Below are 23,501 nucleotides of genomic sequence, written 5' to 3'. Positions count from 1 at the left end.
TAGACATACAAATGTGAGTAAATGTTGTACAGAAATAAAAAATATGCAATCATTTCAGGGTCTTTCATAAGTATATACACCTCTCATCTGAATTATCACCAACTTTTAAGACAGCATCACCTTGATATTACTAATCAAATTATAACATTTTTACATTAGCAAAATATATGACTAACAAAGGAAAATTTGTCTTGGCACAGTGGCCCATGGCTGAAATCCCAGCATTCTGGGAGACCTAAGTGGGTGGATCATGTGAGGTCAGGAGTTTAAGACCAGCCTGGTCAACAGGGTGAAACACTATCTCTATTAAAAATTAAAAAAAAAAAAAATTACTTGGGCATGGTGGCAGGAGCCTGTAATCCCAGCTACTTGGGAGGCTGAGGCAGGAGGATTGCTTGAACCTAGGAGGCAGAGTTTGCAGTGAGCCAAGATGACAACACTCAACTTCAGCCTGGGGGGCAGATCAAAGCAGAGAGACAGAGAGAGAGAGGGGAACAGATAGAGAAAGAAAGAGAAAGCGAAAGAGAGAGAGAGACAGAAAAAGAGAGAGAGAGAGAGAGGACTGATTTAAGAAATACGACCCAGCTAACTACAGCAAATGATACAAAGTTAAAGAAAGAGAAATGCTGGCCAGGCCTGGTGGCTCACGCCTGTAATCCTTACACTTTGGGAGGCCAAGGCGGGTGGATGACCTGACGTCAGGAGTTTGAGACCAACCTGGTCAACATAATGAACCCTCATCTCTACTAAAAATACAAAAAAATTAGCCGAGTGTGGTGGCACATGCCTGTATCCCAGCTTCTCAGGAGGCCTGAGGTAGGAGAATCACCTGAACCCAGGAGGCAGAAGTTGCAGTAAGATGAGATCATGCCACTGCACACCAGCCTGGGCAACAAAGCGAAACTCCATCTTTAAAAAAAAGAAAGAAAAAAAGAAATAGAAAATGCAGACTAATGTTTCCTAGTATTGTCACTGATTCTATTTTGTTTGTCTTCTGGAAAACATAATTAAATTATTCTGGCCTTGTTATTTCAATTTAAGTAAAATAACTTGCACAATCTTGATTATTTGTATTAATCATAAATCACTCCATTGTACTTAGGAGTATCATGTTTGTGAGAAAAAAAATATCAAAAGAGGTTTTCAAAACCCGAAGCATTATACAAAACTTCCAAAACACATTGTGGTATATAAAATTAAATTTTAGCCATTTCCTTCCATCTGTAAGAAGCAAAACACAGCCAGAGTAGTTTACTTTGTACTTTTATACCAGTATACTGGTTACAATACTGGTGTAAAATATTAGCTGCATAATTTCTTGCATTAAATTATTCTAATAGCTCAAAATAATTATGTATAAAAGAAATGAAAACCAAAAAAAGTTCAAATAGAAACAAGAAATATAAATTGGGAGTGGGAAGGTACAGGGACTACAGAAAACAAGCATTAAAAACAATGTCTGAAAGTTATTTTATTATTTTAATAGTCACTGTTGCTTCAAAACATGGTGGTTATAAATAAATACTATCTCACATAGTTTTGGTGGGTCAGGAATTGGGAGCAGCTTAGCGGAACAGTTCTCTCTTGGGGTATCTCATCAGGCTATAGTCAGCTAAGTCAGTCAAGGATCCAGTAATCTGATGATTTGACTGGGGCTGGCTCACTCACATGGCCAGCATATTAGTGCTGGTTGCTACTGGAAGGCTTATGTTCCTACCCATGTGGGTCTCTTCATAGGCTGACTGAGTATACTCAAGACACAGCAGATGAATTCCCCATTATAGGTAACCCAAGAAGAAATAATATGGAAGTAATGATGCCTTTAATGATCTAGCCTCAGAAATAGCAGACCATCATTACATACGTTCTACCTGTTAGAAGCAAGTTGCTAAGTCTGGGCATATTCAAGAGTAGGGAAATTAGGCTCCACCTTTTCAATGGAGGAGTATTAAAGAACTTGTGAACATGCTTTTAAAGAATCAAAATCGGCCAGATGCAGTGACTCATGCGGGCAATTCTAGTGCTTTGGGAGGCAGGGGCAGGAGGATTACTTGAGGTCAGGCATTTCAAATCAGCCTGGGAAACAAAGTAAGATCCCATATCTGTCCCTCACAAAAATTTTTTTTAAATTACCTGGGTGTGGGGGTGCATGCCTGTACTCCTAGGTATTTGAGGGGCTGAGGCACAAGGATCCTTGAGTCCAGGAGTTCAAGGCTGAAATAAGCTGTGATTGTGCCCCTGCACTACAGCCTGGGCAACCAAGCAAGACTCGGTCAAAAACTAAAAATAGGCCAGCTCTTGGTTCACCACCTCTGAGCTGCCTTGCTCCACAAAGAGTAATAAAAAAAAATAAAATAATAATACTAATATTATGAAATTAAAACCAAAAGATTCCGTAGAATCTTTAAATTCTGTGAAAGACAAACTGACAAAAGAGTGCTAAGATATGGCCGGGTGCAGTGGCTCATTCCTGTAATCCCAGCACTTTGGGAGGCTGAGGTCAGGAGTTTGAGATCAGCCTGACCAACATAGTGAAACTCATCTCTATTAAAATATAAAAAAATTAGCTGGCTGTGGTGGCAGGCACCTGTAACCCCAGCTACTTGGGAGGCTGAGGCAGGAGAATTGCTTGAAACTGGGAGGCAGAGGTTTCAGTGAGCCAAGATCACGCCATTGTACTCTAGCTTGAGCAACAGAGCAAGACTCTGTCTCAAAAAAAAAAAAAAAAAAAAAAAAAAAAGTAGAAAAGAAAAGAAAAAGAAGAGTCCTGAGATATTTCACTTTATGCAATGGCAACACACACTTCAATCAAAGATAAACATTTGTTGACCTCTAAAATCCAACCCGTAATACTGTGATTCTGTCACAACAGGCAGAGTAGCAGTAAGGAATATATAGTCAAAAATAGCTTTAGAAATATCAGGGAATACTAATTTAGGACTGTTTTTGCAACTGGCTTTTCCAAAGCAATTCATCAATATGTATCACCTGCTTTTTAAATACTTTGTGAAAATACTGAAAAATTAGGCCAGGCACAGTGGCTCACACCTGTAATCCCAGCACTTTGGAAGGCCAAAGTGGGCAGACTGCTTGAGCCCAGGAGTTCAAGACCAGCTTGGACAATATAGCAAAACCTTGCCTCTATTTTAAAATAAAATAATAATTTAAAAAGTACTTATTAAACAACAAAAACTTCAATGATGATGGTGAAATCTAATAATATCTATATAATAATTATTTTATGTGCTCGCACTTTTACATACTACTATATATTATTCACATCTTCAGTTTACAGTATATAAATGAGCAAAGTGAAGCACAGAAAAACTGAGTAAACTTACCTAAGGTCATACAGAGCAAGTAAGAAGTTTGTCATATACCTCCAAAAATATGGTTCCAAGAACTAAGCACTACACTTAGAAAATGTAGTTTATTTTCCCTGATTTGGAACACTCTTTGTACATTAATACTGTATTTGGTGGCTCTGCGAAACTATGATGCCAACTGAGTGTACCTTAAAACACAAAGCAAAATGACTTTTCTTTCAAATGGACGTAAAATTGAAATTATGTAAACACATATACTCTCACACACAACTTAAGTAAAATGAAAGGTTACCATCATTGTTTTCTTTCTTTTTCAATTTTCTAACATGTTTCCTATAAATTTAGTAATATCATTAAAATTTTTTTAAGTAATTCCAAAGATAGGAGAACGTGAGAGGTAAACTGTAAATATGCCACAACTTCTTAGAGGCCAGGTTTAATAATCTGTAGAAGAGTCTAAAAGAAGAATTTGCTTCTCTATCTATATATAGCCTCTCCATAAGCCCTGTCAAATCAGAAGCTTTGTACATCTTCTGAGCACTTTACATTATTTGTAGCCATTGCTGCTACAAAGTTAAGATTCATCCCTTAGGAACTTAAAAGAGATGGCTAGGAATTGACAGTTCCTGCTTTAAAAAATTACAACACTGACTACAGTATTAGTGACTGATTTTTCACATATACTAAAGCTTTCCTTAAGGTAGAATTAAATCTGTAAGTTTTAAAAAGAGAAAATTATCTATTTCAAATAATTTAACGAAGTGTTCTATATAAAACTTTTTATCACTTAAGGCACATGACACATGTATTAATATATAAATGTTTCACAGAAATTTTACTTTTCAGTTTCCCAATATTTTTTACTTCATCACATATTTCAAATAGTAATCCTATGTTGGTTATAGCAGTCTACCTGAAAAGCATTTCATAGATTTTTTTTGTTTGAAAAGGCAGGGCCCCACTGTGTTGCCCAGGCTAGAATACAATGGCTATTCATAGGCACAATCATAGCACACTGCAGCCTCAAACTCCTGGCCTCAAGTGCCTCCCATCTCAACTTCCTGAGTAGTAGTATTAATTCAAATGCAAGTTAGAAAATCCATATAATTAAATATTTTCTTTGGCGGGGCACAGTGGCTCCCAGCACTTTGGGAGGCCAAGGCGGGCAGATCAGGAGGAGGTCAAGAGATGGAGACATCCTGGTCAACATGGTGAAACCCCGTCTCTCCTAAAAATACAAAAATTAACTGGGCATGGTGGTGCATGCCTGTAGTCTCAGCTACTTCGGAGGCTGAGACAGGAGAATCACTTGAACCCAGGAGGCGGAGGTTGCAGTGAGCCGAGATAATGCACGGCACGCTAACCTGGCGACAGAGTGAGACTCCATCTCAAAAAAAAAAAAGAGAAAAAGAAAAAAAATTTCTTTGCTTTCCAAAAAAATGGTAGCTGATAATACTACTGTATAATTAAAACAGCAAAGACCATCCTTGTCAACCAATTAACAAAAGAAACTCTTTCAGAAAAGTCTGAGTTTAATTTTCATTTCAAATAAATGAATATACCATCCATAGGATAAAAAAAATGTTTCTAAATTGCAATTTCAAAATAAAATAAAAAGGAATAGACTTTTATCCCCTTGATGAAATTAGGTCCTATTGCTTGTACTATTTCTTACTGAAGCTTTATATGTTTTGCTTTTAGACAGAAAAACACAATTTCAAATTGTACCCACGTTTAAGGTCATACCCAGGAAAACTGCATGACATTAGGCCCACAAGAGTAGAGATATGTCATTCTTTTATGAAGTGGATAAATGTGATATGTGTAGATTTATATTGGACAACTGCAGAGCAGTTTAAGATGCCCAGGATATACTCCATAACTACTGAGACAGAACTGAAAGCATGTTATCACTAATAGTAGTAAAACAATTTCTTAATATAATGCAGAAAACAAGGTAGGAAGAAAGAAGAGGGAAAGGAAGGGGAAGGGTAGGAGGAGAAGGGAAGGGGATGAGAGGAAGGGAGGAAGAGGAGAAAGAAGGGAAGGGGAGAGGAGAGGTCAAGGGAAGAAGAGAGGAGAGGAAATCAGAGAGGCAAGGGAAGGAGAGAGGACGATAAGGGAGGAAGGAAAAAATGAAATACTGATTTTTCTTTACATTAAAGAATCTGATCTAAGTTAGAACAATTTCACAAACACATCAAAAATATAATTGAAGACAGAAAGCCACTGCTTCCTTCATCTTATTTTAGCTACAAAAACTTTACAACCTAATTTGAAAGGGAAAGAGATCAGAAAGACAAACAAGAGTATTAATCCATATTTAAACTTTAAAAACTATATGGAAGTATCATGATTTGAATAGTCAACCTTATTTTTAGGGTCTATGTTACTTAAAATTATTCCCTAATCATTCAATTGGCAGAATTAGTGCTTACTACTTTCTTAAATGACACAAAGAATTGACAAGACTGTGTTGCATCACCATCTGCCACATCCTGCTATAATTATAAATACAGTTGTGCTACTGACATTTTTACAACTGCTCCAGGTGAAAGCATTTGAGCAGAGAATTCTCTTTATCACTTTAATGTCATTTCTTCTTTTTAAATTTACATCTGGACTGTTCCAATGCACATAAGTATGTCTCATTAAAACTTGTTAACCTCTAACTAGCTTTTCTAGGTAAAATAGGTCACAATCAAATTTAATATGGAAAAACTTTAAAAATTAACTTTTTTTCAAAAAAGATCTCAAAATAAATAAACAACATGAGGCCTTTGACTTAAATCAATTCTAACTTCTAAATACTGTAATGCAATTAATGTTATACCAATTGGTAGTTCTTGAAATACTAGCTTTACAATTCTGAGTTTAATATTTCTATTTCATTGAAACATAATTCCTGAAACTTCTTTAATGTTTTTAAAAACTAATTTTACACAGGATTTTGGAAATCTTTAAAATACAATTATGAACGCTAGTTTATTATGTGATGGTTTACATCAAGAAAACAATTAAAAGCATCCCCCTGAGATGTATAAAACATAAACACATTGGCATTTAGGCAGTCCTCTCAAACTTTAATTAAAAATGACACAACAACATGGTTAAAATTTTACTGGAAGTTAAATACAAACATAGAGGCTTACCAAACCGAAAGAGATATGAAAAACTGGAAGACTGAATGTAAGTCAATAATCATGAAAGCATATTAGAAATTATAAGACAGATATAAAAATCTGCTCAAGACAAGACCAAGCTTAATGTCTTGAGGATCATTTGAACCCAGGAGTTTGAGACCAGTGTGGGTAATATGGCAAAACCCCATCTTTACAAAGAGAGATTTTTTTGTTAAGTTAAAAATTAGGCAGGTTTGGTGGTGTGAACCTATTGTCCCAACTACTCAGGAGGCTGAGGAAGAAGAATTCTTTGAGCCCAGGAGGTCAAGGATGTAGAGAGCTGTGATCACAGTACTGCACTCTAGGCTGTGTGGTAGAGTGAGACTCTGTCTCAAAAAAAAAAAAAAAAAAAAAAAAAAAATCCATATAGCCTCAATGTTATAATAATTACAGGGAAAAAAAATAATTCAAATGATGACCTGCTTATATCCCAGTTAACAAAGAATAAGATGGTATTTAAATTTTTTAAGATGCTCAGGATATACCCCAAGATGGCATTTTTAAAAATAAATTTTAAAATACTATAGATAAATTAAATTGCAGGCAGGAAGCTTAAAAACAAGTGAACTTACATAAAAACAAATAGAAATAATTCATGTAGCTCACCATCAAGCTTCTGAAAAATTCAGTAAGTCACATAATACTATAAATCTCCAAGGAACAAAAAGGTATCTAGGCACCATGGAAAACTGTCATCCCTGGGAAGCATGAATGAAAGAGTCCATTTACTGATAACTGTATTTAAAGTGATGCATATTCGACACTCTCTCTGACAACCTATAATTATTTCCAAATTGAAGAAGACAGTAAGAAGTAGAGAAAGCATGTGAAACACTACTCAAAATCTCTAACACTTAGAGAAGTAAAAATTGAAGTCTCTCAGGATGAGAGAAAAATCTCCAGTAAAAATAGCAAGCTGAGTTTACTAGCTAGAACAGCAGGATTCTATTTCTGCTTTATTTAGTTACTCACCATAGTGGTTTTTTCTATCTTATCTAACCAGAAGCATTATCATTGAACAAAAATTGCAGACCAACATATTAATTATGAGAATGCCAGAAAGAAAACAGGAAGAAAATAACAGAAGCTTCCCAACTTTGATGAAATACATGAATCTACACATCCAAGCATGAACCTGAAGCATAAACTTAATAAGCTCTAAGCATGATAAACATGAAAACATTCAGATCAAGACACATTATAGTCAAACTGCTGAAAGACAAAGACGGGGAAAGAATTTTGAAATCAGTGAGAGAAAAGCAACTGGTCACAAGTTAAAGATTCTCAATAAGATTAAGAACTGATTTTCATCAGAAACCATGTAGGCCAAAAAGCAGTGAGATGACATATTTAATATACTAAAACAAAAGCACTGTTAACCAACAATTCTATATCCAACAAAACTATCCTATAATAAAGGGGCAATTTAAGACATTCCAGATAAACAACAGCTAGGACAGTTTCTTAACAGACCTGCCCTACGCAAAATGCTAATGAGTCCTTCTGGCTGAAATGAAAGGACATTTGATAGTAACCACAAGCCATATGAAGAAGTAAAGAACTCCGGTAAAAGTAACTATATAGGTAAATGTAAATGTCAGTATCATTGAACTTTTGGTTTGTAATTACTTTTATTCTTATATGATTTAAAAGGTAAATGAATAAAACAATAATTACAAATCTATGTTAATGGGCATGCAATATACAAAGATGTAATCAATGAGAGTAACAATATAAAAGAAGAAGATGGAGATGTAAAGGAGCAAAGTGTTTGTATATTATTGAAACTACGTTGGTACTATTCAAACTAGGTTGTTATGAGTTTAGAATGTTAATTATAATTTAAACGGTAAATAACAAAAGTAGTTAAAACATATAACGGAAAGAAAAGAAAGAAGGAATCAAAAAATAACCAAAACTTAACTTAATCATGTTTTGTTAGACACAAAAATTTAAAAACACATAGTTGTTATGGGCTGAACTATAAATACCCCTCCACAGACCCTCCCACCACTATTCATATGTTGAAGCCCTAAACCCCAGTATCTCACAATGTGACTATATTTGAAGACAAGGTCTTTAACAAGGTAATTAAATTAATGATGGAAGTAAGGTAGGCTCTAATCCAATCTCACTGGTGTCCTTTTAAGAAGACATTAGGACACACAGAGAGACTTTAGGGGTACATATGTACACAGAGACCACCATGCGAAGAGGCAGCAAGGGGGTAGCCATCTGCAGGCCAAGAAGCAAGGCCTCTGAAGGTATCAAGGTGTCAACACTTTGATCTGGGACTCCAACACTGTTAGAAAATAAATCTTGATTGTTTAAGCCACCTAGTCTCTGAAATTGTTAAGACTGCCCTAGGAAACTAATATTGAACTTATTCATAATCATATATTATTCTGTACTATTTACTTCTGTTGCATAAATGGTATTATTTAAATAAAATAACAGGAATAGCTAGTAGTGGCAATAAGTAGTAATTAACAGTAGGATAAATTCAACAAATAATATGTGAGATAACAATATTTACATTGTTTCTTTTGTTACAATAAATACAGCAATTTAACCTTTCTTAATTATTTAATACATGATTTTTTATAGGCCCTACTGTGTTTTCTTAAGATACATCCAGTGTTAGACTTTTTAAAAGAATAATGTAACTACAGATGGATTAAATATTTTACCAATATTTAATTAAAAAGAACAGTGGTATGCTTCTTTTGGCCTATGAAATAATAAAATATTTTTACTTTTATGTTTCCTTTCTATACTTGACTAGAGCCATTAGTTCATCCTTCTTGTATGTGTGGTAAAACTTAATATAATAAAAGTCAAATGTAATATACATTTGACTTTTTAATAATAAAATAATAAATATTTTTTATTATTTTATTTAATAATAAAAGTCAAATGTAAAATACACTGTGACTTACAGCTCTGATGCATCAAGCCCACATTCTTGGTGTCAGTCCAATGTGATGACATTAAGCTAAACATCATCTCAACAAAAGCATGTAAACATAAAATACTTAGGATTTTAAATACAATCAATAATAGGTGTTTAGATATAGGATTTAGTTTATAGTTCTATAAAAATATCCATTTACCGCCGGGCGCAGTGGCTCAAGCCTGTAATCCCAGCACTTTGGGAGGCCGAGGCGGGTGGATCACAAGGTCAAGAGATCGAGACCATCCTGGTCAACATGGTGAAACCCCGTCTCTACTAAAAATACAAAAAAGTAGCTGGGCATGGTGGCATATGCCTGTAATCCAAGCTACTCAGGAGGCTGAGGCAGAAGAATTGCCTGAACCCAGGAGGCAGAGGTTGCGGTGAGCTGAGATCGCGCCATTGCACTCCAGCCTGGGTAACAAGAGTTAAACTCCGTCTCAAAAAAAAAAAAAAATATCCATTTATCTCTCAGCTAAATGCATTGTTTTGGCATTCCAGCTCCTTATCAGTCATATTCCTTGTGTTTATAGAATCATTATATACGCTTATCAGTGTTCAAAATGTCCATCATTTTAGAACACTGTGAAAGACATTAACTATCATCCTAAGTTAAATTTCTCTTTCTTTCAGAAATGATTTTAAAACACCTGAATTTGAATTTGTGCTGTCAAAACTGGAATTCCTGAAAGTTACAGTTTTAGTAAAGAAACTGAAAAAAAAGTTTTATTTAACTTCATTGTTTTTTTTCTATGACTTTTTAACTTGAGTTCTGAAGCACTCTTTATATATATATATATAAATGAGCCATTTGGGCCAGGTGAAATGGTTCACAACTATAATCCTAGCGCTTTGGGAGGCCAAGGCAGGAGGATCACTTGAGGCCAGAAGTTCAAGACCAATCTGGGCAACATACAGAGACCCTGTCTCTATAACAAATAAATTAGCCAGATATGGCAGGATGTCCCTGTAGTCCTAGCTACTCAGGAGATGGAGGAAGGAGGATCCTTTGAGCCCAGCAGTTCAAGGCTGGAATGAGCTATGATCACACCACTCCATTCCAGCCTAGGCAACAGAGCAAGAGACTCTGTCTCAAATAAATAAATAAAATTATTTGGAGTTTTTTTGTTGTTGGTTTTTTGTTTTTTTTTTTTTTTTTTTTGCTACTTGTGGCCTCTTAAAACACAGAAAATGCATACACATTTTTGTTTTAATCTTTTTTTCCATTCTCATCCTCAATGTACTGCCAAATCAGAGAAGGGCATATCTTTGGTCCCATATTTTGTTAATATTGCACTGCTGGGAATCTATGTCCAGCAAGAATAATAGCCATCTTTCAGGCAAATATTCAAGGAGGTCATTTTATTCCATTTATTTTTCTTCTTGTAGAGACACAGTCTCACTATGTTGCCCAGGCTGGTCTCAAACTACTGGACTCAGTGACCCTCCTGGCTTAGACTCTCAAAATGCTGGGATTACAGGCATGAGCCACAACGTCCAGCCTTCTTCCATTTCTTTCAAGTCAAAAATCACAATAAATGCTTCTACAAAATTTTTAAAAGCTAACAAAGTAACCAGAAGTGTTCATTAAGAAAGCATCCATTATCAAACAAGCAACTCATACCCCTTTTCTTAGCAGTGTTAGATACACACTGTGCAGGACATTGAGCAGATAAGAACTTTTCACTTTCATTAGTAAGAAGATTAGACCAAATGACATTTACTAAAATTTACATTTGTACTGTGTATCAAACAAATCTAGAATTGTATTTAGACAAGACATCAACAATATTTGTTTTTGTTGTCCATGGTTTCACTAAAATCTTCAAGAACATGATTTGACAAATCAAAATACCTAAGAGTTTTGGAAACAATTTCTTGTTGACATAATTTGCCATATCACTTGATATATGAAAGTATGATTCTTAGTAAGATTAGACAGAATGAGTTACCCGAAACCTCAAATTCCTTTTTTTTTTGAAATGGAGTCTCACTCTGTTGTCAGGCTGGAGTGCAGTGGTGTGATCTCAGCTCACTGCAACCTCTGCCTCCCGGATTCAAGCAATTCTCCTGCCTCAGCCTCCCAAGTAGATGGAACTACAGGCATGTGCCACTACGTCGAGCTAATTTTTTGTAAAATAGAGACAGGGTTTTACCATACTGGCCAGGATGGTCTTGATCTCTTGACCTCATGATCCGCCTGCCTTGGCCTCGCAAAATGCTGAGATTACAGGTGTGATCCACCACACCCAGCCCTCAAATTCCTTTCATTATCTTGCTAAATACAGGAACAAATAAACCACTACTAGAATATATTGTTAGAATGCATGTGAAATATTATAAAAAGTCCAAAAAAACAAAAGTAGGCAATGACTGTTTTATTATGAGACCAATATCAGGGAGAAAGCTGATATTGGAAAGCTAAGGGAGAACTTTATTAATTAATAAACTTCTAGAAGACAGAACCTGAAGATCCCCAAGAAAGGAGACAATTTATTAGTGAACAGACAATAGCCTCCCCATATTAGTCCATTTTCACACTACTGTACAGAACTGCCTGAGCATGTCTGGAAAGGCCTCTGGAAATTTACAATCATGGCAGAAGACAAAGGAGAAGAAAAGAACCTTCTTCACAAGGCAGCAAGAAGGAGAAGTGTCGAGCAATGGTGTAAGCACCCCTTATAAAGGTATCAGATCTTGTGAAACCTTACTATCACGAGAACAGCATATAGGAAACTGCCCCTATGATTCACTTACCTCCACCTGTTCACTCCATTGGCATGAAGGGATTATGGGGATTACAATTCAAGATGAGATTTCGGTGGGGACACAAAGCCTAACCATATTATCCCCAGTTCTAAGAGGAGAAAAGACTAAAAAGATAGCAAAATGTGCCTTGATAAATGGAGGCTTTAGTAAATCATCCTTTTTATATTTTTTTGGAGATGGAGTCTCACTCTGTTGCCCAGGCTGGAGTGCAGTGGCACAATCTTGGTTCACTGCAACCTCTGCTGCCCGGGTTCAAGTGATTCTCCAGCCTCAACCTCACAAGTAGCTGGGATTACAGGCATATGCCACCACACATGGCTCATTTTCGTATTTTTTTAGTAGAGACCAGGTTTCACCATGTTGGCCAGGCTAGTCTCGACCTCCTGACCTCAACTGATCTGCCCACCTAAGCATCCCAAAGTGCTGGGATGAAAGGTATGAGCCACCGTGCCCAGCGGTAAATCATACTTTTTCTATTATTCTGGAAGCTCATAAAGTGGCCACCAGGATGTTTTACCAAAAACAATACAAATCAATTGACAATACAAAGACTCAAGCCACTTCATATTAATGACCACTTTAAAGAGTCATTTTTACAAAATATTTTTAAACTATGATTCAATTTGAGCTTGGAAGTATGTGGAATAATCATACTATATGTCTAAATCAACTAAGAGTTACTTGAAAAGAAATCATTCTAGATTTTGTCAATTTTCCACTTTTCCAGTTCTTGAAGTTAATTAGAATTCAAAGGGAAAACATCAATCAATAAAAAAGAAAAAAGGAATCTAGTGTATTAGAACTGACATATGATTGCAATGAGCAGAATTCTGAGCTAGCTTCAAACTGCAGAGTTAAGAACTAGAGATATGGAAAAGGAAGATTAAAACTCTGTCAAGATTAGGTTAAGCTGTTAACTCAAAGAGTGTATGTCTAAATGGGTTTATTCAATTACTCATTGGAAGATATGGGAATAGAGACAGATATATGGATTCATAAAGGATATACACCAGTATAGATATATAGATGCATATACATATCTACCAACATATGTCTATATACAGATATTTAGGTATGAATCTATGTATGTATATTTATGTATACAGATATCTATACATAATACAGAGCAATTTGTACTGTCTTGTGGCAGAAATGTCCTTTCTAAGAAGGACATGAAGGAAACGAATAAGCCATAAAGTTTAATTATGTTAAAGACTTTGAAAGCTACATTAAGAACTAAGGCACGTACGTTAGTGTACACATAACAAGGAATAAATACTTACAACTTATAAAATAAAAAGAATACTGCCTATAAAATATGAAGAATTGACAAATCCATAAAATACGAAAAATTATAAAATGATAGTGACAGGAAACAAGTAATTTAAGTAAAAATGCAAATGAACAATAAACATATTAAAAGTTCAAGCTTACCAATAACCAAAAAAAAAAACAATTAAAATAACTTTTAATTAGATGTGCAATAAATACTAAAATTCCAATTCAAAATGAACAAAACTATTCTACAGCAACACTATACAAACAGAAACAATTTTGCAAAATAGACACAGGTCTAGAATCATTTTGAATCCTTTTAACTTTTAAAATAATTAACCAACCTGAGCCACTTTAATTGAATTCTGGGTAGAGCCACCAGCATGATATTCAACTTTGAATTTTTTCACAAGTTCATCAAACCTATAAGGAAATCATAGTAGAAAAAAGTAAGCTACCTTCTGTGAGTTGCCACAATGTAAATTTCCTGATAATAAGAGCATTAAAACACAAATAGTGAAAAATTTTAAATTATTTAAGTATGTTGAATAAATGAATTAAAATACCATATAACAAAAATACAAAATTTTCACATTTAAGAAATGTTTTCCATAAGTGTACAACTGTAAGAATTTAAAATAGACAGACTGTCCACAATTAGCCATTAAACTAAACAGAAAGTAAAAATAATAATAATAGATTGCCAAATGGAGGTCACATGTGGCAAACTGGTTAAGTTAAAATCAGAATCCCAGTCTCAAAATTACTGGTTACTACAAACATACAGAAATCAGTGTCTATTTCTCCTCATTCCAGACAACTAAGAGATTTTCTATAGAAACTAAACAAAATTTCACTTAATGTTACCCTTGGAATCAGTTCAAGAAGCATAAAAATTATAAGACCTTACATTTCAAAAGAGATAATGAAGTATATGTTCATTTCCTCTTGCATGTCTTACTAAAGGTCAAAAAAATATGTTTTAGATATAAAAAATAAACGAAAGTATAACAGCACTGCCTGTAAAGCAAGGAAAGAAAGATGCCACAAACAGACCTATCTAATTATATGAAAAGATGCAGCTAGAGAATGACACAGTTTCTATACACTAACTTAATAATTTAAAATTTTATGAAAAATCAATAGTTGGATGGATTATCTGAGTAATCAAAATGTGCCTGGGTAAAAACTAAGATAAAAATAGAAAAGTTGAAATTTTTAAAAAATGCCAAAAAAGTAGATAGAAAATATAAGAGATTAAAAATATGAAATAAAAATTAAAAGGTGCAGAGAATTGACTAGGTGATCCAAAAATCTATCTAACAGGAAATACAGAAACAGAAAATAGAGATTATGAAGGGTAAGAAAGAAATGTTAGGGAGAAAAAAAAGTGAAACATAAATATCTTCAGATATTTCCAAACATCAAGCAGTTTTACAAGGGATTAGGGACTAGGACCTATACTTGGACACATCTTATTTAATCTCTCATATTAACATGAAACCCTAAAGGCATACAAAGTGAGAAATAATAATTACCTTAAAAGGAATAAAAATCAGACTAATACTAAACTTTTCAAAGAATATGGGATGCTAAAAAAATAATGGAGTACTGTATTCTATGCTGAGAAGGGGGAAAATATTTGAAACTAGAATTCGATATTCACTCAAACTATCAGGTTAATAAGGCAAAGTGATATTTAATAATCCTTTATCCTATGTGGAAAAAAATTACTAAGGAGATATGCCAACCTCTCCCCCCAAAAAAGCAGAAAACAGATGAAATAAGTTAAAAGAAAAGGAGAGTGGTGTACAACTTTGAAAAAGGAAACCATAAAGAAGTTAAAAGTGCCCGTCATACATTACTGCATGCAAAATTCTCCCTTTCAAGGAGAAAACTCCATAAATATCTCAAATGTTAAAAATCAAGCTTTAAACATGTTTTAAATATATTGTTGAAGTCATAAAGTGAATCTATAAAAAAATCAAACTACAGCAAACATAAGCAAGAATAAAAAGAATGCACTACATTCTTCATCTTCCAAAATAGAGTTCACAGACATCGTATAAATTTGTTAATTCAAAAAATAAGCATAACTTTATTATTTAGATTTTAAAGGTAAGCTAAAAACATTAACTTTTTTCTATTTATTTATTTATTTATTTATTTTGCTTTGTTTTGAAATTTTTTGAAGACAGAATCTTCATTACCCACAAACATAGCTCAGTGTAGCCTCCACCTCCTGAGCTCAAGTGATCCTCCTGCCTCAGTCCCCCAAATAGCTGGGAGTACAAGTATGTGGCACCTGGCTAATTTTTTTTTGGTATTTTTTGTTTTTGTAGAGACACGTTTCACCATGTTGCCCAGGCTGGGTCTCAAACCCCTGAGCTCAAGCAATCCTCCCACCTCAGCCTCCCAAAGTGCCAGGATTACAGGTATGAACCATGGAGCCAGGCCCCTAAAAACATTAACCGTTAACAATATTTACATCTATATAGAGTCGATATGAAAGAATTATTTTAAACTGGTGTTTATAATTTACTTTTGTTTTTTATAAATTTTTTAGGGTAAAATAAATGTACAAATTTTAAAAAGTGAACATCTGTGTAACCATTACCCAGGTTAAGAAAAAAAACAATGACTGACTTAGAAACCCCATTATCTTATACATATCTCATATATAATACACACACACAAACACACACACACACACACACTCTGCAAGTGCCCTTATCCCATTGTTCTTCATGAATGCTTTGGCTATTCTTGGTTCTTTCAAGTCCATAAAAATTTACAACTAGTTGTCAAACTCCAAAAACTAACTTGTTAGGATTTTAACAGTGATTACACTAATTCCCTATATCTATGCTGGGAAAAGTGATATATTTCCAATATTAAATTATCGACTCCATGATTATAGTACCTCTCAAAGTTTCACAATGTTTGCCACAAAGTCTGTACATCTTTTATTATGATCACTACTTCATACTTCCTATGTTTTACTACTATTACATTGTTTAAACTTAATTTTTATTTGTGGCTGACATTTAGAAACAGTCTTTGAATCAATTTTTCTAGCCAAGTTTCTAATATCTAATTAACTCCAATGATTTATCTATGTTTTAAATAAACATAATTGTTATTTGTGAGTAACAACAATTTTTTCCTACCCTTTCTTGTGTTAGTACAGAGAATACAATCTCTACAATATTATGAACAGAGAATAAATAATAGTAGTGGAAACGGACAAACTTAGTCTTGTTCTGAATTTTGCCCTGAGAAATCCTAACGAATAGCAGAATAAGTCAATTTCCCAAAACTAGAAATCTTCAAATAAGTGTTTAATTTTCCACCTTGATTTAGTTTTACTATGTGTGTGTGTTGCTTCTACTAAAGTGTTAAAGATTTTTAAATGTTAAAGATTTAAAATATATTTATGTCTATCGATAGGTATTTTCCATGTTATTTCAATAGAGAAATGTTAATTTACAAATTTTATGCACAATATAATCCCTTTTTGTGTAAACAAAATTATCCAATATACATGTCTACTGAAAGTAAGCTGCAAGAATACAACCAAGGTATTAACAGTAGTTATCACCAAATTAGGAGCAATTATGGCTCTTTTATATATCTGTTTAGATTGTGCAATAAGCATATAAACTGTTTTGTAATGAAAAATCAACTTCATTTTATAATAAAAGAACATAGCAATTTTCCATACAATTATTTTAAAAGAACTATATATAGAACAAAGCTGAATAAAAAGCAAGCGCAGAGAAGGAAGTGATTCTGAATGAAAGAGCCAGGGAAAGTTTAACATCTGAATTGAAATTTGACAGTTAAGGGAGAAAAAAATATTCAGGGTTGAGGGAAAAACAATAAACATGACATATTCAGAAAAACCAGTTAAACATAGACTAAAATGCAGGTCAAAATCAAAGTAGTAAAAACTGACAAAGAAAAGGTAACTATCAAGCTAATAAGTGTACACATTATTCTGAAGGCTACTAGAAATTATTAAAATCTGTTTAGCAACAGCGTGAAAAGCAGACTTTTGAAAAATGATGATAACACTGGAAGACAGAGTAAAGAGAAGCAGACCACCTGCCTTTAGAATAGCTCATATGATAGAGAGGATAGAGAGATGAGACCAAACTAAGTAATCATTCTGAAGTTGAAGATACAGGATATGATAAAGAAGTATAAGAAGTAGAAGAGGGATGATAATTCTGAGGTTGATAGTTTGGAAAACCAGTTGGATGGTGTTAGAAAAGAAATATAGGACAGAAGAAAATCATAAGAAGGAAAAGGAACTCCTAAGCAGCCAAGTAACAAATCAAGAAACATTTATCTTTAGTGAACTAATTGTACTGCGGCAAGACTAAAAGTTGTTTAAGATGAAAGTTTATCATATCATTACATTTTATGGGAAACTTCTACATATTTTCTTTACATGACTTTTTCCATAAAAAATAAAGTATGGGGAATTTTGGTAATTTATTCATTCCTTCTTACTTAGGTTGACATTCTTTGAGTAGGGTGGGCATATAAACACATCAATCAAAAGTTTGACAGAACTGAAAGGACAGTACCTGATCCATTTTTCTACGACAATCCTATTTCCCAAGCCCAAATTAATAAAGGACACAGAACCTATAATGTTTGAAAAATGATGTTAAAAGAGAAAATGTTATTTAAATAAAATGCTAGAGGGAAACTGAATTCAGCACTTATCAAATTTCTGGATAAGACTTTCAAGTTGATAGAAGCAAACACAAAGAATAAATGTAATTATATTAAAAATTTGAAGCTTTTCTCTATAAAAAAACCTAACAAAAACTTTAAGTATAACAAAAAGAAAAGGAGAAGAAACGTTTAATATGAAATGGGGTATTTTTATCAAAAAGTGTTCATTCAAAAGAGAAATAAAAATATTTTCAGATAAGAAACAATGATAAATGTTGAAAAGTAACCAACCTCTCTTACTAGTAGTCAAACACATACAAACATTTCTTCACATTAAATACGTTGAATGTATAAATTAGTAGGGATATGAAAAGCTGACATAATCATAAAGTGTTAGTGAAAGAACTCTTTTGGGCCAGGCATGGTGGCTCATGTCTGTATCCCAGCATTTCGGGAGGCCCAGGTGGGAAGATCACTTGAGGCCAGGAGATTGAGACCAATTTGGCCAAAATGGCAAAACCCCAACTCTGCCAAAAATAGAAAAATGAGCCAGGCATAGTGGCACATGCCTGTAATCCCAGCACCTCAGGAGGCTGAGACAGGAGAATTGCTTGAGCATGGAAGGTAGAGGTTGCAGTGAGCTGAGATCAAGCCATTGCACTCCAGCCTGGGTGACAGAGTAAGACCCTGTCTCAAAAACAAACAAAAAAAAGAAGAAAGAAATGAAAGGAAGGAAGGAGGAAGTGAGGGAGGAAGGAAGACAGAGAGGAAGGGAGGAAGGAAAAGAGGAAGAGAAGAAAGGAGGGAAGGAGGGAGGGAGGGAGGGAGGGAGAATTGCCGAAAGCTGTTCATACTACCATAATATATAATAAGGTAAAACTAAAAATATGAACATCCAAAAAACAAAGAAATGGTTAGGTAAATTATAGTAATTATCAGTGGAAGAAATGTAATAAACCTTATAATATTACAATTATTTAGCTTACAAAGATATTAATGTGGTATTAAACAAATGTACAAAAACAACATTAAAAATAGAGAAGCAAATTAAGTTGAAAGCATAAAAAATGTAAGATGTAAACATTTATAGTTTATGAAAGCTGAAATATAATATGGAATGTCCTTATATTAACCGTTCAACAAAATTATCAATAAATTTATTCAATATAATCATTTTGTCTTTAAAAATTAATAGAGGTGATACAGTTTGGCTGTGTCCCCACCCAAATCTTTGCTTGAATTCTCACATGTTGTGGGAGGGACCTGGTGGGAGGTAATTAAATCATGAGGACAAGTCTTTCCTGTGTTGTTCTTATAGTGAATAAGTTTCACAAGATCTTATGGTTTTATTTATTTATTTATTTATTTATTTATGAGACAGAGTCTTGCTCTGTCGCCCAGGCTGGAGCACAGTGGCGCAATCTCAGCTCGCTGCAACCTCAGCCTCCCGGGTCCATGTGATTCTCCTGTCTCAGCCTCCCGAGTAGCTGGAGTTATAGGCACGTGCCACTAGACCTGATTAATTTCTTGTACTTCAGTAGAGATGGGGTTTCACCACGTTGCCCTGGCTGGTCTCAAACTCCTGAGCTTGGGTAATCCACCTGCCTCAGCATTCCAAAGTGCTGGGATTACGTGCCCAGCTGACCTGATGGTTTAAAAAAGAAGAGTTCTGCTGCACAAGCTCTTTGCCAGCTGCCATTCATGTAAGATGTGACTTGCTCTTCCTTGCCTTCTGCCATGATTGTGAGGCTTCCCCAGCCACATGTAACTATGAGTCCAGCTGAACACCTTTCTTTCGTAAATTGTTCAGTCTCAGGTATGTCTTTATCAGAAGCATGAAAACGGACTAATACAAGAGGCTACTAGGTGCAGTCACTCCCGGCTGTAATCCTAGCACTTAGAGAAGCTGACGCAGGTAGATTCCTTGAGCCCAGGAGTTAGACACCAGCCTGGACAAAAATTAAATCTAGGTGTGGCAGTGCACATCTGTAGTTCCAGCAACTCGGGAGGATTGCTTGAGCCAAGAGTTCAAGGCTGCAGTGCCATGATCGTGCCAATGCACTCCAACCTAGGTGACAGAGCAATACTCCATATCAAAATAAAAATAAAAATTAATAGAAAATATCCAGAATGAAAATATATTAACATGCATGTGGCATTTTTTATATAAGTCTTTTCTTTTTTATGTTTTCTACAATTTGATGTTTTTATATTCACTTTATAATAAAAAACTTTATTAATGAATACTTTTTAATAAAAATTAATGTCACCGGAAAGTAATTTAGAATGTCTTGAGGACTAACATTATGGGGGGGGAAAGCAAAAACAATGCCAAATCCTTCTAAAGAAGTTTTTAATAGTTGTTCTAACAGTGTTCAGAAAATTTAAATTCTAAGTGATGTTTTCTTTCTACACTCATATAAGATGAAATACTGCATGAACAACTGATAATTGCTGGACAATTAATATGATAGCTATCTATATATCTGCTTTGCTTTTGAGAAGAAAAGTATAGTGAAAAGAAGGAGAGAAGGTTTGAAAGACAAACGAATAATGTGAAAGGCAAGGCTGTGAATAAATACTAGTCTTTTGATTCTAGTTTAGTATTAAACCTCTCGAGCTATTGTACCACTTCAGACTGGTAATGTATACAAGAAAAGATATAAAATGAAAATAATCTAATATAACAAAATTTAACATTGGCCAGGTGTGGTGGCTCATGACTGTAACATCAGCACTTTGGTAGGCCAAGACAGCAGATCACTTGAGGTCAGGAGCTAGAGACCAGCCTGGCCGACATGGTGAGACCCCATCTCTACTAAAAATACAAAAATATTAACTAGGCATGGTGGTACATGCCCGTAATCCCAGCTACTCAGGAGGCTGAGACAGGAGAATCACTTGAACCCAGGAGGCAGAGGTTGCACTGAACTGAGATTGCACCACTGCACTCCAGCCTGGGCAAGGAGCGAGATCCTGTCTCAAAAAAAAAAAAAAAAAAAAAAAAAAAAAAAAAAAAAAGATGTAAATTCTACTAAAACAAAGATAGCACTGACACACTGACTTCCAGTAAAATAACAATAGTGCTGGTGATCATAAGCATGCTAGTGGCATGCTTTAATACACTGGAAGCTCAAAATAATCCTGAGAGAAATAAGATAAATACCATTATCTTAATTTTCTAAGATACAAGCTTAAGAGTTTTGGTGACTTGCCTTTTAAACTTTTTATTTTAAATGTACAGTTTGAGCCCTGTAGAAAGGCTGAAGGAATAACACAATCAACACCTGTATACATTTTACCAAGACTCACCAATTTTTAACATTTTATACATGTTTTATTCTTTTCTCTATACATATATAGATATTTAGTTTTTCCAAATAATTTGAGTAGGCTGTACCTATCATCAACGCAACCCAACACCACTGTCTTCTCCCTTTCCATTATGTACCTCCCTTTTTCCACAGTGAGATTCCCCACTCTGAGGTCCAGGGCAGAGCTTAGTTCCCTCTACTGGACAAGCCATTAACTGAAGTGGACTGGGGATGGTACACTGGGAAGAAGGCCTACCTGATCCTCCCGCCTGTCTAAAACACAGGTCTAGGACCTCTGTTGAGTTTTACTTTTCAGCAGTGATGGTGTTTGTTACTGATTTACATTTCACATACTCCTCTTCTCATTTTTTCAGTCTCTTAAACCTCCCCACTACCTCTGCTCTCCAGATGTACACACTGAAAGCAGCAGAATGAATGTTGGAATATGATGTTTATAACTCTGCTTATAAGAAATTTGAATTCTTACTATGTTCTGTCTCCTAGCAATTCTGAAGGTATAGCTTATTTGTGACTTTAATTATATCTGTTGTTTTGGGAAAGATGAGAAAATTTAGATTCACTATCCTCTAAGTCCAGTTTAAATGGCTTTTGATGGTACAAATGGCAGCCTAAAAACTGGAAAATCAGGCCAGGTGAGGTGGCTCACACCTGTAATCCCAGCACTTTGGGAGGCCAAGTTGGGTGGATCACCTAAAGGTCAGGAGTTCGAGATCAGCCCGGCCAACATGGTGAAACCCCATCTCTACTTAAAAAAAAAAAAAAAAAAAATACAAAAATTAGCTGGGTGTAGTGGTGGGCACCTGTAATCCCAGCTACTCAGGAGGCTGAGGCAGGAGAATCACCTGAACCCAGGAGGCGAAGGTTGCAGTGAGCTGAGATTGTGCCACTACACTCCAACCTGGGCAACAGAACGAGACTCTGACACAAAAAAAAAAAAAAAAAAAAAAAAGGAAAATCAACACAGAATGAAAATAGAAATATGTAGAATTAAATACCTGTGGTTGGAAACTAAACTACTTTTAAATAAAAGGTAACTGTTGTCAGTTATATTTAGGATGCATCTAGAAAATGTATCCTCAAAAGCCAGAAAAAAAAAACAAAAACAAAAACAAAAGAAAAAGTAAAGAGAACAATAAGAAATACAAAAGGGAGAGAAGAAAGTTTAAAACACAAATAACGCTTTTTTAATGTGTCATTTTTCTCCTTATCTGACATGAAGAAATAAAAGACTTCATGATTATACCCTTTAACATCACATCACTTAATCCTATATAAGTACTTATAAATAAGACACAAGAAGAATTATGAACAGGAAATGTTTACAAAACCAACACTTTACAATTTCTAGTTCTATCTAAGGGCAATTGCTTTCCATTTTCACAGAAACTAAAGCCACTATGTTATTTCAAACTCAAGGGGAAGGGAGGGAGAAAGGGAAAGAGGGAGAGAGGGAGGAAGGGGGGTGGAGAGAGAGAGAGAGGAAGAGCGAACATGTGAGAGTGTGTGCTCAGCATATTATCAGAAGAAGAAAGAAGATCTGATGTTGTGTTAATATCAGCACAGCATAGAAACAACATGAACATTTTTTTAACATTTCATAGATTGATGTATGAAGGATAGAACATATAATTAAAATCCTTACAGTGAAATTCCAAAAATTTAACTTCCTTAAGAAAGCATTCATGACTGCCAAGTAGAATTTCTGATGAAGTTCTTCCTTAAACTTCTCATCTAAACAAATAATAAATAAAAAATGCAAATAATTCTAAACAGGTTATACTTACTAAGATCAAATGCTAATATAATAATAGAGGGGGAAAAATCCATAGGCAAATTGTAAAATTCAAAGCTTTGAAATCTTTTACCACAAATGTTTGGTGAGGTTTTAAAAAACTCAAATGTCAGTTTGATAAAAGCCAAAAGAACATTTTCCACGTGTGTTTATATTTAAGCATATTTTTAAAAGATGGAA

General features: G+C 34.6%; 1 protein-coding gene across 7 annotated transcripts in view; it reads right to left on the bottom strand.

The window, feature by feature from the left end:
- Positions 1-23,501, bottom strand: part of ADK (adenosine kinase) — a 582,906-nt gene that overhangs the window by 398,649 nt on the left and 160,756 nt on the right. For all 7 annotated transcript variants that reach the window (XM_074382424.1, XM_003939783.4, XM_074382425.1 and 4 more), the window contains one exon: positions 13,850-13,928. In XM_074382424.1, the coding sequence (XP_074238525.1) occupies positions 13,850-13,928 (79 nt within the window). The remainder of the gene's footprint in view (positions 1-13,849; positions 13,929-23,501) is intronic.

The sequence above is a fragment of the Saimiri boliviensis genome, chromosome 12 (genome assembly GCF_048565385.1).
Source record: "Saimiri boliviensis isolate mSaiBol1 chromosome 12, mSaiBol1.pri, whole genome shotgun sequence".
Lineage (NCBI taxonomy): Eukaryota > Metazoa > Chordata > Mammalia > Primates > Cebidae > Saimiri > Saimiri boliviensis.
This window is presented reverse-complemented; position numbering and strand designations above follow the sequence as displayed.